We start from the raw sequence: 18,953 nt of genomic DNA on the forward strand, positions 1-18,953 counted from the left end.
TTCCCATAAATGCATGTTTTCCCATCCCCCAATTTAGGGGTTAGCCAATCCGATTAAGTTTATGTGTTTACCTCAAATGCTACATGCTACGTTAAGCTACGTTATGCTACGTTAGCAACTCCACCATCAACTGTAAAGGACTATTCCTCTGAATACATGTGTTTAGACAACATTTATACTGTAGCAGGTGTTAGCCAATCCAAACAAGTTTTTGTGTTTAACTCAAATGCTACATGCTACGTTAGGCTACGTTAGCAACTCCACTGTACACTGTAAAGGATCCATTCCTCTGAATACTTGTGTTTAGACAACAGTTATACTGTATTATTATGTATTATGTATATAAATCCTGTGTCAATTATTATTATAACATATTAACACTTAGCACGTGTTTGTATTGCAACACGTTAGAGCTTCACGACTCTTTACAGCACAGTGAAACTGCTGTAATCTGTGTTTTAAAGCTTTAAACTGACTGATTTATGGTCATTTAAACGCAGGATTAGGAAGCATAGAGGGAGCGAGAGAGGAACACAGCTGAAGTTCGAACTTGATAAACTGTGCAGAGACACATTTATTATGTGTGTGTGTGTGTGTGTGTGTGTGTGTGTGTGTGTGTGTGTGTGTGTGTGAAAAGTCTTTTCTTTCAGTGGCAGAAAAGTAAAAAAAGTCTTTGGAGTCTTTCTTGGTGTTGAAGGTCGTCTCTGCTGCTGTGTCACATATCATTACGTAACCATGTGTGTGTGTGTGTTCTCTCAGCTCTTGCCTCAGCCTGTCAAAATTAGTTCTCACACACACACACACATGTACACACACACACTCTGCGTCTGCTGCAGCTCAGACATCAGTCAAACACTGACCGTAGTTTATGTTGTCACGGTGACACTAAGAGATTAGCCTTGAGGTCATAGAAGACTCGGTCTCTGTTTGTGTGTTTATTGTAATTTCTTCTTCAGTATTCTTGTGTGTGTGTATGTGTGTGTGTGTGTGTGACTTCCTGAAGGCCTGACAGTCGCTGCCTCTGCAGTCTCCTCTGTGTCATGACACGGCTGAACATCTCGGCGTGAGCTGCGACTGAATCTGACCGTGTGACTCCACTTCCTATTGGAGCAACTTCATTTTAAATAGTAAATTACAGGGACCGGGATGAATCTTTTATGCTCTGAGGTTTGCTGAGAACCCTGGCTGCAGAGTCCAGAACGTGTTGGAGCCTATCCAACATTCTCGTTGCAGTATAGTCCAGGCCTGAGGGTCTCGGCGACAGAATCAGGAGAGTGACGGCAGCAGTCGGGAGATATTTCTGAGGTGGAGATGCAGATTTGGTGACAGATTTGTCCTAAACGCCATTTAAACGTAAAACGATTTGAAGTCCGCGTGCCTGCGGTCAGCACATTCAGGCCTTGAATTTGAGCTCATTGGTCCTGGAAAGTCCTTGAAAATTGTCAGGATGTGGACTCACAAGGTCACAGCCTGTGATCTCAGCATCTCTGAGTACAGGACACTGTGTTCAGCTGAGTGGAGCAGGAAATAAAAGCACACACACAGCAAGGATTATTGATTCCTGTGCTTTATTGTTAAGTTAAGGAGTTTCTGTTCCAATTTGCAGTTGGCTGATACTGTACAGCCTGGATAAGGTTTTATTGTGTCTGAATAATCTGGTGTAAACATACACAACACAGTATGATTATACCATCGTCGATATGGATCAGACAAACCTATTCAGACTATGATCCGGTTCAGATCAGGATCCGTGAATGTTTTTTTTTAAGCAGCATATTTCATATCTGTGTTCACTGTGCACGCGCGTGTGTGTCTGCGAGCCGTAACCATGGAGACAGCTGCACAGTCACGCACAGACAAACACAAACTGCACAGCTTTTCGTCGCTGTTTGAGGTTCAGGATGGATTTTTGTTGTGTCTCTGTTCCACAGCATTCTGTCACTGTGTGTGTGTGTGTGTGTGTGTGTGTGTGTGTGTGTGTGTGTGTGTGTGTGTGTGTGTGTGTGTGTGTGTATAAATATATGGTTTTTCATGTATGTGTCATGGTGTCATCGTCACTCCTGACTGTTCCTTTAAGAAAAATCCTTTGAATATCTAATATATTATAATATGTTATAATATTATAATATTATAATGTATATGTCAAGAGGCATAAATGTGTATTTCAATACCATTTTTTTAGATGAAATATTGTCCTGACTGACAGATGAAAACAAATTTGTGTCTTACATTTTAAATGTGTTTTTCAAAATAAATGAGAGGAAATAATGTAAAAAAAATTACCATTGAATCACAGCCATCGCAATTTATATTTAGGGTTAATTATGATTAATTTGACACAAAATTACAGTAGTTTTTCTTTTACTTTTGTTCATAAAAACGAACCAAGCGAACTATGAAATGTGACGTTTTCCCAAATGTCACAAAAAAATTGGTACTAATTTGCTCAGGTGTGTTTATATAGTTGGGGGAAATAAAAATAATATATAATTTCATCAGATTGTCTATAGGTTACGCTGAAAAAAATTATATAAAACACTATGTTGCACATATATTCTTATCGCCTCTGTTTTTACCATAGTAATGGAGGATTCTCTGTGATAACACTTACTTAACTTTAGTGTGAACTGTACGACTTTGTGTGTTGTAACTCACTCATGATGCTGAAGCTAAACCCGAGTGGAGCGTAATATAAGCAGCAGCAGCAGCAGCAGAAAAAGAAAAGACTGTTATGTAACGTGATTTTCAGTTTTAGAGGTGAGTGAGGTTCAAGTGTTGTCGGCAGCAGCTTCATTTCACCGTGTTGCGCCACGGTCGATCCGTTTATCATCATCTGCTGCTTCTGTCTGAGCTGAGTGTGTGTGTGTGTGTGTGTGTGTGTGTAGAAGCAACCCACTCTCATATTTATGACATTTATTTTACTCCCTTGAAATTAAAATGTAGTTGACGAGCAGCTGCAGCTGCACGTTTTTTGCAGGATTAACTGTAAAACCTGAGATTATGGCTATCATCCCACCTCACCTCATTGGCCCCACATTTACCCCGATCCTCTGTCAGGTTAAAGTGTGAGAGATTATTCACGACGGGGCCACACTTCAAAGGGAGGATAATAACATTTTTTCCAGATTAGCCAAAAATACTCATATTTATACTCATGAAGCCTGGATTACAGATTTCCACTAGGGTTCACGTGATCGGAAATTCTCCTCCAGTTTTCTTTCATTGTCAGAAGAGACAAAAACAAAGAAGACGGTAACCGTGGAAATGTGCACAAACACGTACACAACTCGGTAATAAAGGAAAAGGAAAACAAGGACGTAGAAATCCTCCTCCTCCTCCTCCTCCTGTGTCGCAGCTCCTCCTCAGAGCCAGTTGGCAGAGGCGACCGGGCCCTCGGTGCCTCTCGGAACTTCATTGCTTTTTTATTGTGCTGACTGTTGGTCTGGAAAATCATTTGAAAACTAAACAGATAAATGTTTATTGGGTCGTAAATCCGCCGTCCTTGCAGCGGTGCAGCTCAGGACAGACGGTCCAACAAACTCTCTCTGGGCAGGAGTCGGTCAGGTTTTTTTTTCCCCCCTCTTCGCTCTTCGCTGTTTTTTCACTGTGAGAAACCAGTCTGCTGTGAAATAGTCTCAGTGTGTCAACACTGTCTGTTTGCTTTAATATCGCATTATGTAAAACACCGTTTCTAACGTCTTCCGCCTGTTTACTGACGGTAGATTTGATGTCTGTGCTCATAGTGAAGTGACAAGTGGAGGTAACGTTGTTGTGGCAACTGTTCTGCATGTTAATGAAGAGAAAATAACTCTTATTTGTACTATTTACTCCAGGAGTCTCAAACTCAATCTACCCTGGGGCTCAATGAGCGGGAAATTAGCTTAAAATCGCATCACAATATTCTGTCACGATAACGCAGTTACGATATTCATGATGATATTTCACAGAATTGTGAAGTCAAAAAGTAAAAGTGTTGAAAAATGAAACGATTCACAATTCAATTCAGTGCTAAGATGTGCGGCCGTCTGCCTAGACGGGTTGGGGTGAAAGGAAAAATGAACGGAAATCTCAGTGATGCTAAAATAACTGCAATAAAATGTTTAGAAATTAGTCAAAATGATCACAATAAATGTCAGATAATTAAAAAAGAGAGTTTTAAACTTCTACATGAGCAAAAAACAAACATAAACGAACAAAACATTAAAGTATAATATAATTGTGCAGCTCTACACTGAACCGTCTCCTCTGTCTTTCTGTTTAATCATATTTATATTCATGATGTCATTGACTGGATAGCCTGGTTTGAATTTGAAAAAAAAAAAAAAAAAAAAAAGAAACAGTGTAAATAATTCATGAATTCATAAATAAAACATCCTCACAAACGTAGTAGTTTATTTTCAACTTATTCAACTTTAGTCTTAAAAACTTGTGCTGGTGGTTTTTATGGACACAGTTTCATACATATATATACATACATATATAAGTATATATACATATATATATATATATACATATATAAATACGTATATGTATATCTATATACATATAGATATATATATATACGTATATGTATGTATATATATATATGTATATACAGTATGTGTATATGTGATTTAAACACTGAGTCTTCTTCTTTTTCTTCCTGCAGCATCAAGTTACTGGCAGTGCAGGACCTTTTGGATCGTGAGGCTCTGGATAAGGTGAGGCAGCAGCAGAGCTGCACGATCACACTGTTCGTCACGACGCCTGCTTTGATTTGCAGCGCTGTAAACGCGATGAGTCACCGCCTCACTGTGAAACGCTCGCTGTGAAACGCTCGCTGTGTAATGTGTTGCTGTTATGCAAATGTCCCCTCTTTCCTTTCTCTCGCCTCCCCGAGTGTTTTTTTAATCGCCTCTTCTCAGCCCGTATTCTGGTCTGGGTTGTGCTCGTGTGTGTGTGTGTGCTTTCGTGTCTATAAATATGACAGCGGCGGTACGTTGGAGTTGAAGGGGTCATTGTTTTCAGCAGCAGCAGTGTGAGGATTATAATAATATATAAGAATATTCAGTGGATTTATCTTTGATTCAGAATGATGTTTTGGACTGACAGCTGAGACATTACAGAGACTGTAACTGTCCAACTTGTACAGCAGCAGGGGACAATTACACGGGTCCTTGAAATCCTTGAAAGTTTGTGAATATGGGAAATTGCCCTGAATAGACATGGGTCATTGAAAGTGCTTGAATCTAGAGCTGAAACGATGAATCGATGAATCGATTATTAATCGATTACTAAATTAATCGCCAACTATTTTGATAATCGATAATAATAGTTTGAAGGTTTTTTCATTATTAAAACAAGATTTCTGATTGTTTTAGCTTCTTAAATGTGAATCTTCTTCGTTTCTTTGCTCCACAAAACAAAGAAATCATTAAAACCGAATCATTTTGGTTTGTGGACAAAACAAGACATTTGAGAACATCGTCATTTCCAGCTTTGACAAACACTAATCAGCGTTTTTTTAAAAACCTTTTCTGACATTTTATGGCACGAACGATTCATCGATTAATTCGAGAAAATAATCGACAGATTAATCGATGACGGAAATAATCGTTAGTTGCAGCTCTACTTGAATCGTGTCAGTCATAATTCATAATTAATAATTAATTATGTTGTTGACGCTGTCCACTGTCGTCTGTCTGCCGTTGAGCGCGAGATTCCGTGCAGAACAATGAGCGAGTAAAGTCAAAGCTCCTATAGAGTGGTCCTATCGCACATATATGTGAGTTATGGAGGTCAGCTTGCATAAATTAACCTGTTTTTATGGTCAAAAACCTCACTGTCCACTATCGTCTGTCCACCGTTGAACGCTAGATTCCGTGCAGAACAATGAGCGAGTAAAGTCAAAGCTCCTATAGAGTGGTCCTATCACACATATATGTGAGTTATGGAGGTCTACTTACATTACATACATGAACTTGTTTTTATGGTCAAAAACTCTGTCTGGATCATCTGTCCACTGTTGAACGCGAGATTCCGCGCAGAACAATGAGCGAGTAAAGTTAAGCAAAGAGCGAGAGGGCAAATGACGACGTGATGCCTGGGACATTAAACTTCCAAGATCTCTGTCTCTTCAGAGACAAATTACAAAGACGGATTTTGTCCAAGATCCCGAAAAGGACGACCGCTTTTCCAGATGCAGAACGTGCTGTAAATCAATAAAAACGGACGCCGTCACGGGGCGAAGCGGCTCTTGCTAGCTGCTCTCCCATCATAAGCTGTGTCAGTACATTTTATGAGCAAAAATACTCTCTTTAGTGACTTCTGCACAATAAACGCTACACCCCCAGGATGTCCATATAAGGAGTTGTGTATGATCCGTGCACTAAATTTGATCTATTTGACTCTATGTTTCACTAGAAGAGCCTGAAATCACTCTGTAAACTGGCGTGACCTCTTGCCGTCAGGTGTTGTCATTCGCTCTCTCGATTTGGCCCGGAGCTGAGCTGAGCCAATCACAGCGATCGCTGTCATGGATGGACAGCAGTGCTGATTCAACGTGCTGAATCAGTGGTAAAAAAAAAAAAAAAAAAGCTGCTCCTGCCGCTGCCAACAAAGTGCTGCTTGTTCCACCGATAGACCTTTTTTTAAGAATGGGAAAGCCGTCAATCACACGTGGCTCCAAGATTTTTGCAGGATCACCCTCTAAAAACTGAGTGAAAAGGGTTTGTCCCCGAGCAAAGACGCTTAAAGACACTGGTGTAACACGGCAGGGGAGTTGTTGCAGTTCCTGGCTGCGTCGGATACCGTGGGGGATCCGTGGCACAGAAACTGGAGCTTCCGTGGAAAGGGAAGTAGGTCAGCAGCAGAGTATTTTGGAAGGAGAGGATGAGTTACCTCCGGACAAAGCTGTAGCCCACATGGACGCGCTTTCACTCAGCCCAGCCTCCTTCTCCTACACCGGCACTTTGTCCTTGTCTTTCTCGTCCACTTCCTCCTCTGTCCCTGCAGAGAGAATGCTCGACTTCTGTCTTGGCTCTCTCCACATGGTCCAGTCCAGATTCCCAGAATAGGTTTATTTATTTATTATATTGCCTCAGTTTAAACTCTGCTCCAAATGTAACTTTTCTGGAATAAAGCATTGCTGTAGAGTGTTGTGCTACATGTATTGGTAATTTAGAAAGTAAGTCACTGAATGATGATGATGATGTTGGAATACGAGCTTAAAACATCCGTAAACATTATCCTTTGGTGTTTACAGTCTAGTTTACAGTCTCTAGATCTTCTTCCGCGCAGCATATAAAGCCTGTTTAATAATTCATAGAGTCAAATAGAGCATAAAGCGGGGTATACTTTCAGGGTGTGGATGTGTTGCAACTGATATTGGACGTCACATGGAGGCAAGTGGAAGTGGAAGTCACCCTCTCCTCCAGATATCAGGGCTTCGTGGCACAAAAAAACCCCCTGAATATTTCAGTGTTTGCATGAACTTTTAGGAACCGTAAGCGTATTTGAGCTTTGGGATTTATCCCTATATAAGAAAATATCTTACTTTTTAACGTCTATGTCTACACTCACCACACCGATCCATATTTTAGCTCTCGCTTCCCTTTGATTTCAGATTGAAAAGAGGATGTGTTCAGTCTGTAGCCGTCACAACTCTATGACAGTGTTTCACTGTCTCTTTTGGTGAATGTGCCATTATTAGTCACACACACAGAATGCGTGCTGGTTTTAGACTGTTGTTCTCTGTGTGTTCTGTCACTAAGGAACCGTGTGTGTGTGTGTGTGTGTGTGTGTGTGTGTGTGTGTGGTGTATTAATCACGTCATTATCATATTGTTTATTAGGTTACTGTCAATATTCCCGTCCAGCTCCTCAGAAGGTTACTGCAGTTCAGATTTGTTTTGAGGGCGAATTTCTTCCATCGTGCTTTCAAGTGGGATTTCAGTTTCAGACACAGTGGTTTTCATCAGGGGAAGTGAAATATTCCTCACTGACACTTGTGACATTCAGTAATGTGTAAAAAAAATAAAATAATTGACATAGTCCTCAGGTTTCCTTCGTGAAAGCCAACTTCTATTGAATAGCCACGAGGGGACGATTGTGCTAGTTAAAAAAAAGAAGTCAGTTTACTGGAAATTGACCCACTTTCCACTTAATAAGCAAACATTTCTATGATGAGTTCATGGTATCATATGCTAATGTCGGGGCTTCTCTGGCAGAGCAATTTAACGAATTGTGGTCCAATTTGGAGGCAAACAGACGTTTAAATGCAGCACATGCGAGTGTTATTGTCAGTTGGTGTTGTTCACGCGGAGCTTATAGTAGCAGGTGACACCTCTGACTTTCCAGTTTAGCAGCTAATGTAGCCACAAGCTGTGACACGCTACAACAGCAGGTTTAGCCAGAAGACACTGCTAGCAGCTGCTGTAGCCACAATCCATGGCACGCTATAGTAGCTACTTTAACCATAAGACACTGCTAGCAGCTGTAGCCATACGCCATGGCACGCTATAGTAGCTATTTTAGCCAGAAGACACTGTGATACTGTGCAGTCACTGTTAGCAGCTATAGTGAGACTCTGTTAGCAGCTACTTTAGCCAGACACTATTAGCAGCCACTTAAGCCAGAAGACAGCTACTTAAGCCAGAAGACACTGTTAGCAGCTACTTTAGCTAGACACTGTTAGCAGCCACTTTAGCCAGAAGACACTGTTAGCAGCTACTTTAGCCAGAAGACACTGCTAGCAGCTACTGTACCCACAATCCATGGCACGGTATAGCAGCCACTTTAGCCAGAAGACACTGTTAGCTGCTACTTTAGCCAGAAGACACTGTTAGCTGCTACTTCAGTTACTCACGGTTGGCAGACTTTAGCCAGAAGCTGTAGCATCAGTATTGTAGCCAGACAACATGGCTATAGTAGATGCTAGCTTAATGCTGTAAAATTCAGGGACAAATGCAAAATGGCCTTTCTCTGGTTCTTCTATTCTCACAAACACTTTAATTTTATTCAAGCCTATTTAAGCAACTTTTACCAGCCAACAAACAAAAACTGGCGATTAGACCAGCGGCGAAATAGTCAATACAACCAGTTTTCTTTTTCGTAAATCTAGTAGAATATAACGTTTGATTGTTGTTCTATATCTTGCCAAAGATAAAAATAAAGTTACCCACAGTCTTATGGTTAAGTGTTTCATTTCCACTTTAATTAGAATAGCACAAAGCCAGATAACGCCGCAGCTTTGTCACAAAATGAAAACCTGTCGGGTCATTTCCCCCGTGCTTCTGCAGCTTTATCAGGTTCAAGTGAGATAAGCGGCGCTGCAATCAGGGTGACCTGCCTTCTGCCTACACTGGCACACTGCTGAGTTAGTAATAATATTCATTATGAAGCAATTTCACACTGTCAGGAGGTTAAACACCACCAGGAGGATATACTTCCAATCAAAGTCCCCAAGGGCCATTAAGCTCGCAACGCATAAAAGGATGACGAATGATTAGACCTAAACACAGAACAGACTCATAATTCAGCCTGTTGGGACCAAAGTGAAGACGCATCATGTTTTCAAGGTCCTGGCAGCGAGCCCAGACCTGTGGGAGTCACCTGCGGTACAGTCCCTGTATAACAACAGCACACTTTATGGTTCCCTTTGCCAACAATTTGATTACATGATTAGCAGGAAGAATGGTAATCAGTCCAGACGTAGGATCTAAAAACCTTCTCACCATTGTTCTGCAACACGCTTTAAACACTGAAGGGGAAACAACACCCTTGACTGAAGCTTGGATAGCCATCAGGGGGCGACTCCACTGATTGGAAATGCAAGTTTGTTTGAATGTAAGTCATGAGGAAATGAGTCTAATTCTCACTTGATTTATAATGACAGTAAACATTTGAGTCAATGGTCTCAATTCTTCAATGGGACATGATGCCATTTTGAAGAAAACAGATGATATAGTACAGAGAGTGGTTGGCAACTCATATTGTCCATATTGGTTGCAGGTGAAGCCTCTGAACTTGTTGATGCAAAACATCAACATGGGGCCGTCCAAATCGAGATTCTGGGGGCCTCAAAACGGGAAGTGGCTGCTTCACCCCCCCCACCAAGGGGCATGTTGACATGCAAACTAGATGAAGCAGGAATTGACCTTCTGATTAGGACGAGCTCTAACTGCTGGGCCACATCCGGCTCTTGATAATCCAGTAAGCTCGTTTACATGCGCTGAGTCAGGCTATCAGACATCTCGCAGAGTCTGAGTATAAATGCGGACGAGATATCGGATTTATTGAGCGTGTACTACGTGTGACTCCGCCTCCACTCCATAGGTGGCACTGTGTCGCTCTATAAGCGAGTGCTGCTGACCTTTACCTCACAGAAAGACAAACAGTGATAGGTGAGATGGATCGTACTGTGGTTCTGTATGTTTCGTACCTGCCGTACATGATAATCGCGAGTGGGTCTTCTCTGCAGCGCTAGCCGATGCCATGGTGTTTGTTTGGTGTTTACGGTACTTTCTTTTCCAGGTCAAAGACCAGAGAGTGAAGTCCGACTCCAGTCCATTTGGAGTAATAAGACTTTGAATCGAATTATCTAGGTATGTTAGTCCAACTAAGAAAAGTTTGATTTTACCCAGACTAGTTTACATGACCAAACTATTGTCTTAGTCTGACTAAAATCAGAGAGGAAAGTCAGACTCCAGTCCATTTAAGTGTTACATGTAGGAGTAATAAGACTCGGAATTGAATTATCTAGGTATGTTAGTCCAACTAAGAAAAGTTTGATTTTACTCAGATTAGGATGTTTACATAACACTCAGAAAACCAAACTTTTGTCTTAGTCTGACTAAAATCAGAGAGGAAAGTCGGACTCCAGTCCTTTTAAGTGTTTACATGCAGGAGTAATCAGCCTTTGAATCGAATTATCTTGGTATGTTAGTCTAACTAAGAAAAGTTTGATTTTACCCAGACTAACGTGTTTACATGACCAAACTATTGTCTTATTTTGACTAAAATCGGACTTCCAAGTCAGACTGACTGACTGATGAACACAGTGGTTTAGCTCTAGTGAGTCTTGAAGTCTCCCGATTTTGCAAATTGTTTGTGCAGCAAAGGTTTGTGTTATTGTTATGTCATCAGGGTGAGGTGTTCACGAGGTTGCTACGTTTGTGTGACTGCTCTTGGTCCTGGTTCGACAATGCTGTGGAATGAAATGTGGCATCAGGTATGCTTGACCAGCACTGACCCTCCTATTTAAGTAAGAATAGAACTACGGGCATGAATATAACCCCCCCTGCAGAAGTATGGTGTCCTCTCAGACAGGGACACGGAGGTGTGCGTGTATGTGTGTGTTCTTGTACTTGCAGCATGCTGAGGCCCACTGAGGGTTTTTAACCAACAAAGTGAGGTCATTTTTACAAAGTGAGGACATTTTGGCCGGCCCTCACTTTGTTTTCATTGAAATCACTTCCTTAGGCTGTAAACATTTAAACATGTTTTTAACTCCTCAATTTGGTACAAACACCCGTTTTCCAGCCCTGGTGTTTCACACACTTTTTGCTCTGGGGCTCCACCTGCAGAGATTTTATTGTACTGCACCCAGTAAGTAGTTCTTTATTGATTTCATTCATGAAGTAGATATTTGTAATTGAGTTGATTTACAAAGTGGAAATGCTGGTCCTTACTTTGTCAGCACTTATACCCGGTCCTCAGTATGCAGCAAGTATAAGAGTGTGTGTGTGTGTGTGTGTGTGTGCACATAGGTGGGTTCCTCTTCCCCTCACACGGAGCCTCGCAGGTTAAATTTAGAGCCATAAACAGCAACCCGAGCCTCCACGAGCACGTCCATGTGGAAAAACTCTAAACTATTTTCTGCCCAGTTTCCCCTCATTTCATTTGATGTGTGACTCTGTGATGTTGACATGAGAGGCTTCCTCTTGCTCACCGTATTTCCTCTCAGAGATGACTTGGGGGGGGTTACATGAGTTCAATGAACTCTTTATTGTTTCTCATCGAAAACATGTTTTGCTGAACATTTCTTCATCTGCCTTGAAGTCTTAAAATGAAGAACATCTCTGTATTTACCCAAGTGCACAAGTACTCGTGTCCTGGGGGCTTTCGTTCTTTCTTAAAATAACCGTGAGTCGCGTGTAGAGCAAAAGTTACCCGTTGACATGTCATGTCAGTACGACTTGTGCTCTTTTATTACAGAAAGTAAGTGGCAGTTGGACAAGTTCCACTGATTCCATGCAACCTTTTTACTCACATCAAGATCTGTCTGTCCCTCAATGTACGTCCACTCGAGGGCATCATAACATCATGTGCGCCGAAAGATTTTGTTGTGATGTTTTCGCCTGAAAAACTTTCACCTTGGTGGTGGACACCGTGAGTTCTAAAGTGCTAACGGTTCCTTCTCTCTCTTTGTGTTCCGGTGCAGTTCTGTGTGGAGTTAAACCAGGGAACACTGGCCAGCGTACGCAAGTGGAAATGGCCTCGAGGGACGTGGAAAAGCGCTGTGTCCGAAAAACCCACGGGACACTCCGGCAAGGTGCGGCAGCCATTTTTTATCCAACTTTTTTCTGTTGTAGCTGCTGTGCCAAAAACAGTTTTTTTTACTGAAATATGTCCAGTTTTAGTCACATTAACTACTTGTAACGACGATAAGGCTACGATGTTAACTGCTTCTCTGCCAGAGACAGGCAAGGCAGGAACTGCTTGGGGCCCTGAGCTGATAGGGGGCCCCCCGACACCCCCCGAGTCTGAGGGCTGTTTTTACTGAAATGTGCAGTGACCAGCCGTCTCCCCGTCCCCCTTAAAAAACAATGGCCGATTTGCAATGACATCTCAGTAGGAACCCCCCCCCAAGGGGCCCCACCTCACTTTAACCTGTGTGAAGTTATCGTTCTGCAAGTTGGAAAATGAAGAGGATTATTTACAGTGTAATGCATATGTTTTTTTACTCAGTTTATATATGTTTTTTTCAGTTATTTACATAATTTTTGCTTATGGCCCCTACAGACTCTAGAACCGCCTCTGTTCACTGCTAATCTGTCTTATCAAACAAAGGCATTGCCCAGCGATGTAGAGAGGACCTGAGTTCATGTCCTCAGTGTTTCAAACAAACACCATGTTCTTTATGAAGCGCTTATGCGGCGAGTTAATATCTTATCTCGCAGAAGTCAAATTAATGGTTGCTGTGTGGCGATAAAAACGTCATACAGTGTACAGGTTAGTTTGTTGTGTCATAATACGGGACTTATTTGAATTATTTTATATAAATAACACTTGTTTTTATGCTTTAAAGTGGCCAGTAATGTTTGTTTTTTTAATACAAGACAGCACTTTGAATAAGTAAGAAAACATTGTCCTGTGAAAAGTGTGACTTAGCCTGATTAGCTGACCTTTGGTATGTAAGTAGAAGACAGAGGACACTGATGTTACCCAGGACAGGATTAGCTCCAGGCTGATAATGAAGCAAAGAGCCACAGTCATGAAATCTATATAACATTTGCCTCTCAGTGAATGCGCCTCTTTCTTATCTCGGCACAGACTGATAAACGCTCATAATTCTGCTGTAATTCACTGGGTCATGCACACAATTACACTGTAATGGTGTTTTTTATTTATTTACCTCCTATAAAAGCCTGTAGACAATTTCACATCATTTATCCCTGTGTTTTAAAGCTGGTTACGATGATGATGATGATGATGAGACAAATGTGATAATCTCCCATGATCCTCTGTTCCCAGGGAGCGAGCTACTCTGGTTTTTTGTGGGACAGCTCGGCTGGCGTCGACCTGAAGGACGCCGCGGTGCTGGAAGCTCCGGTCGTCAACGGCAACGGCAGCCACGCCTACCCCGTCCTCTACCTGGCTCACTTTTTGGTAAGTGACGATTACGTCCAAGAACAGAATCGCAGAATAAATATGGTAAAGGTTTTGAGTGTAAAGCAGACACATTTCAGGCTTAAAAAGTTGTTTTATACTAAAGTTTTACGTAAAAAAAATTACACTGCACATTATCAGTTTTTCAGATTCATTTCATTTTTTTTGTAAAATAAAGAAAAAGTTTCCAAACTTACAAGATAAAAGAGCATTCATGATTATAGAAGTAATAACTTTTCACTTTGACTTTATTTAGATTGTTGTCCCTACGGTGGCCTGGAAGTTCAAACCATTATTACAAAACGTGCAACACTTGAGACAAATTTACATTTACAAAAAACACATTTACAAAAATGCAAATCACGCTCACAATTCCCGAAACAAATTTGACTGATACCAGCCGACCGCTCTTATTATATTATAGCACCACTTCCTTTCAACCTGGCTTTCAAAATAAGAGCACCTGACTTTTGGCTTTTTACTATTACCTTTATCAAACGTTTGCCATAATATTCACTGTATTAGTTAATTCTATGAAATAAGATTTAAAAAAAAAAAAAAAAAAAATACAAATACATATAAAATAAAATAAAATAATATACAAAAATAAATAAAAGGAAAATAAAATTATAATTTGAATGCCATGTCAAGCCTCATCTTAACAGTTTTGTAATAATAATAGTTTGCCACTGTATTTTTTCATATGTTATTAATGAAGACTTGTTTTTTCCCCCTCCTCTCCTCAGGTCGGTTCATATGAGCTGACCATGGTGAACGTGCACATGAAGGCCACAGCGTCGTCATCATCATCATCATCATCATCATCAGAGTCCAACGGCAAAAACCACAACACAGATGAAGTCAAGTGTCAGCGACTCTCGTCGAGTATCCAGGAGACGCTCAAAGGTCAGTCTGTCACTTTAAGAAATCACATCTGCTCGTCCTTCATAATCTAAAAGAGTTCAACATAAAAAGATATGTGTATATATATATACAATCAAAATGTCAAATTAAATTGCCAATAAATGTCAATTCCTTCCATATTGTGGACTATATGTGATTTTATGACCCAAACAATGACTCTTTCCGCTCCATTCTTAAATAAATTGTATACATATTGTTCTCCACAGCTGAGAAGGAGCTGGTGGTGCTGGGAGACTTCGGCTGTCCGCCTCAGAGCTCAGAGCTGGACGTCCTGAGGAAAGAGAAACTCTGCGCCCTCGTGCCGTCCACGCAGTTCACCAACATCAGCACACGCTCGCCGCAGGGCAGTCAGTGTCTGGACAACATCTGGGTCAGCCGCTCCTTCAAGAAGATCTTTTCCGGTAGGTGCACAGACTCCAGTTCCAATGAATTCCCAACACGTTGGGTAAATTTCAAGTCCCTTGAGACCATAAATCCCAGTTTCCTCCCTGACATCAAACCTTGAGCTAACGATATACTTGGATAACCACCAGGGGGCGATGGATAAATGTCCTTCTTGCTAGTTTTCTGGTCCTCTTCAATAGAATTCCCAAAAGTGTTTTGTTTTTTTTCAAAAGTTTTTTTTCCCAAGTTTTTTTTTTTTCAAAAGTTTTTTTTCCCAAGTTTTTTTTTTTTCAAAAGTATTTATTTTTCAAAAGTATTTTTTTTTTCAAAAGTATTTATTTTTCAAAAGTATTTTTTTTTCATAAGATTTTTTTTTTCAAAAATCTTTCTTATTTCAAAAAATCTTTCTTTTTTCCAAAAAATCTTTCTTTTTTCCAAAAAATCTTTCTTTTTTCCAAAAAATATTTTTTTCCTAAACATTTTTTCTTTTCCCAAAATGTTTTCTTTTTTCGCCAAAATTGTCTTTTTTCCAAAAAATTTTATTTTTTCCCAAAATTTTTCTTTTTTCCCAAAACAATTTTTTTGGGAAAAAAAATTTCTTTTTTCCAAAAAAATTTCTTTTTTCCAAAAAAATTTCTTTTTTCCAAAAAAATTTCTTTTTTCCAAAAAAATTTCTTTTTTCCAAAAAAATTTCTTTTTTCCAAAAAAATTTCTTTTTTCCAAAAAAATTCTTTTTTCCAAATTTTTTTATTTTTTCCCAAAAAATTTATTTTTCCCCAAAAAATTTATTTTTTCCAAAAAATTTTCTTTCCAAAAAAAATCCAATAAATTGCCAGTAAAGTTGGTTTATTGGTTTACACAGTTTTTTTCCCCCTAATTTATAGGCCCAAAAAAGTTTTTTTAAAATGTTTTTTCCAAAGTTTTTTTTTCAAAATATTTTTCTTTCCCAAAAATGTTTTTCCAAAAAAAATTCTAAAAAGTTTTTTTTCCAAGTTTTTTTTTAAAAACAATTTTTTTTCCAAAGAAAATATATTAATATAATATAATACAAAATATATTTTCAAAATAGACAATAGAGCACTTTATTATTTATTTATTTAATTTATTTATTGTACACCAGTGTGTTTTAAAGACATTCATCCATCTGTCCATTGTCTACTGCTTATGATATGAAACATTGACATATGCATGTTATCTCCTCTCCTGACAGGTCAGTGCACGGTCGTGCGGGAAGGACTGACCAATCCCTGGATCCCCGATAACTGGTCATGGGGCGGCGTGGCGTCGGATCACTGTCCTGTGGTGGCGGAGTTTTACGCAGACGTGTCCCCGAAAGAGCTGAGCAGACCCGGCACAGCGGCGGTGGACAGGAGAGACATTATGCCCAAACACGAGCGGTGACAGTAGAGACAGTGGTCGAGTGACATTCAAATGAGAGACTCTGTCCTGTCGGGAGCCTGCGCTCGTCGTGGAGCGTCCTGATGAATGTGAACAAGTGCCAAGATTGCCTTTTTTTTGGAGTTTATCACAGTGACTGGTAAAGCCATGGAAGCGTACAAATGTTCCGATGAAAAATATATAGTATATATATATATATATATAAATATATATGGTGATTTAAATGCAGAAATGTGCCAAACATTTTCTATATGTATATGAAATAAGGACAAATTGATATATGTTCCTCCTGCTGCTGCTGTGTCTGAATAATAATCATGATCCACAATCATCGTGTGAATGTTTATCAGTGGGGGATTATAATCTCGCGAGAGCTGGAAATGATGTAAGCAGACTTCTGTGTCTGTATTATACGACCTCTGAACTGTTAAAGACGTTCTGTCTGTTTTTCTTCTTTAATTATCCCTAAAGGTGAAGGGCTGTACAGATTTTTATTAAGGTTATTCATCTTCCCTGTTCAGTTCTTGGTCATGTCACATATTCATAAGTGGCAGAGTGGCGCCACCATGTGGTGAGGAATGAGAGGTGTAGAAGAAGGTAAAACAACCGTTTGCATTCAGATCATTTTGATGGGATTTTGATTGATGTTTGATTTGATACTGAAACATGGAACTTTTAAAACAACAGATGGATTAATAAAAAATAAAAATGTACAAACTTAGTTATTAACTGATTCTATTTTGTGATTTTCCACTTTCCTTGTTATTGTCCAGAGGTTTCTATTAGCAGGCCACAATCATCAGGGTCACACTGTGCTCCTGGGAACGAAACTTTGACAGTTTAAAAAAGTAATAATAATGAAAAATATATATATATAAATGTTTTGGTCCAAAATTTGACAATTTTTGGAAACTTTTTTTTAAAATCCAAAATGTGACCAAAACGTCATACTAAACTATGTCGTCCAAAATCTGATAATTTTTTTGAAATTCTTTTTTAGCCAAAAAATGTGACCAAAACGTCATACTTTACTATGTCATTGACATCAGTGTCATACTACACTATTTCGTCCAAAATCTGACCATTTTTTTGAAAAAGCATTTTGGTCCAAAATTTGACAAAAAGGTCATACTATACTATGTTGTCCAAAATTGAAAAAAAAAATTATCTTCTTTTTTTAGCCTAAAGTGTTACCAATACGTCATACTATACTACGTCGTCGATCTCAATGTCATACTACACTATTTCATTCAAAATTTGACAATTTTTTCAAAAAATAATTTGGGTCCAAAATTTGACAAAAAGTTCATACTATACTATGTTGTCCAAAATTGAAAAAAAAAAATTATCTTCTTTTTTTAGCCTAAAGTGTTACCAATACGTCATACTATACTATGTCGTCGATCTCAATGTCATACTACACTATTTCATTCAAAATTTGACAATTTTTTCAAAAAAATAATATGGTCCAAAATTTGACAAAAAGGTCATACTATACTATGTCGTCCAAAATTGAAAAAAAATGATTATCTTCTTTTTTTAGCCTAAAGTGTTACTAATACGTCATACTATACTATGTCGTCGATCTCAATGTCATACTACACTATTTTATTCAAAATCTGACAATTTTTCGGAAAAATAATTTGGCTCCAAAATTTGACAAAAAGGTCATACTATACTATGTCGTCCAAAATCGGGAAACATTTTTATTTATTTTTTTTAGCCTAAAGTGTTACCAATACGTCATACTATACTATGTCGTCGATCTCAATGTCATACTACACTATTTCATTCAAAATCTGATCATTTTTCTGAAAAATAATTTGGGTCCAGAATTTGACAAAAAGGTCATACTATACTATGTCGTCCAAACTTGAAAAAAAATAGCTTCTTTTTTTAGCCCAAAGTGTTACCAATGCGTCATACTGTACTATGTCATTGACCTCAATGTCATAATACACTATTTCGTCCAAAATCTGACCAATTTTTTGAAAAAGCATTTTGGTCCAAAATTTGACAAAAACGTCATACTATACTATGTCGTCAAAGATCTGATAATTTTTTTGAATTTAGTTTTTTACCACAAAATGTGACCAAAACGTCATACTATACTATGCCGTTGACCTCAATGTCATACTACACTATTTAGTCCAAAATCTGACCATTTTTTTGAAAAAGCATTTTGGTCCAAAATTTGACAAAAAGGTCATACTATACTATGTCATCCAAAATCTGATAATTTTTTTGAAATTCTTTTTTAGCCAAAAAATGTGACCAAAACGTCATACTATACTATGTCATTGACCTCAATGTCATACTACACTATTTCGTCCAAAATCTGACCATTTTTTTGAAAAAGCATTTTTGTCCAAAATTTGA

The 18,953-nt window shown here is 39.1% G+C and overlaps 1 protein-coding gene across 1 annotated transcript in view; it reads left to right on the top strand.

Annotated features, from left to right (window-relative positions):
- Positions 1 to 17,248, top strand: part of eepd1 (endonuclease/exonuclease/phosphatase family domain containing 1) — a 28,421-nt gene extending 11,173 nt beyond the window's left edge. Inside the window, exons 2-7 of the mRNA XM_083899867.1 lie at positions 4,649 to 4,700; positions 12,421 to 12,531; positions 13,734 to 13,868; positions 14,615 to 14,774; positions 14,999 to 15,193; positions 16,387 to 17,248. Of these exons, the coding sequence (XP_083755993.1) occupies positions 4,649 to 4,700; positions 12,421 to 12,531; positions 13,734 to 13,868; positions 14,615 to 14,774; positions 14,999 to 15,193; positions 16,387 to 16,577 (844 nt within the window). The 3' untranslated portion in view covers positions 16,578 to 17,248. The remainder of the gene's footprint in view (positions 1 to 4,648; positions 4,701 to 12,420; positions 12,532 to 13,733; positions 13,869 to 14,614; positions 14,775 to 14,998; positions 15,194 to 16,386) is intronic.
- The last annotated feature ends 1,705 nt before the right edge of the window (positions 17,249 to 18,953 follow it).

Source organism: Microchirus variegatus, assembly GCF_963457635.1.
Source record: "Microchirus variegatus genome assembly, chromosome: 13".
Lineage (NCBI taxonomy): Eukaryota > Metazoa > Chordata > Actinopteri > Pleuronectiformes > Soleidae > Microchirus > Microchirus variegatus.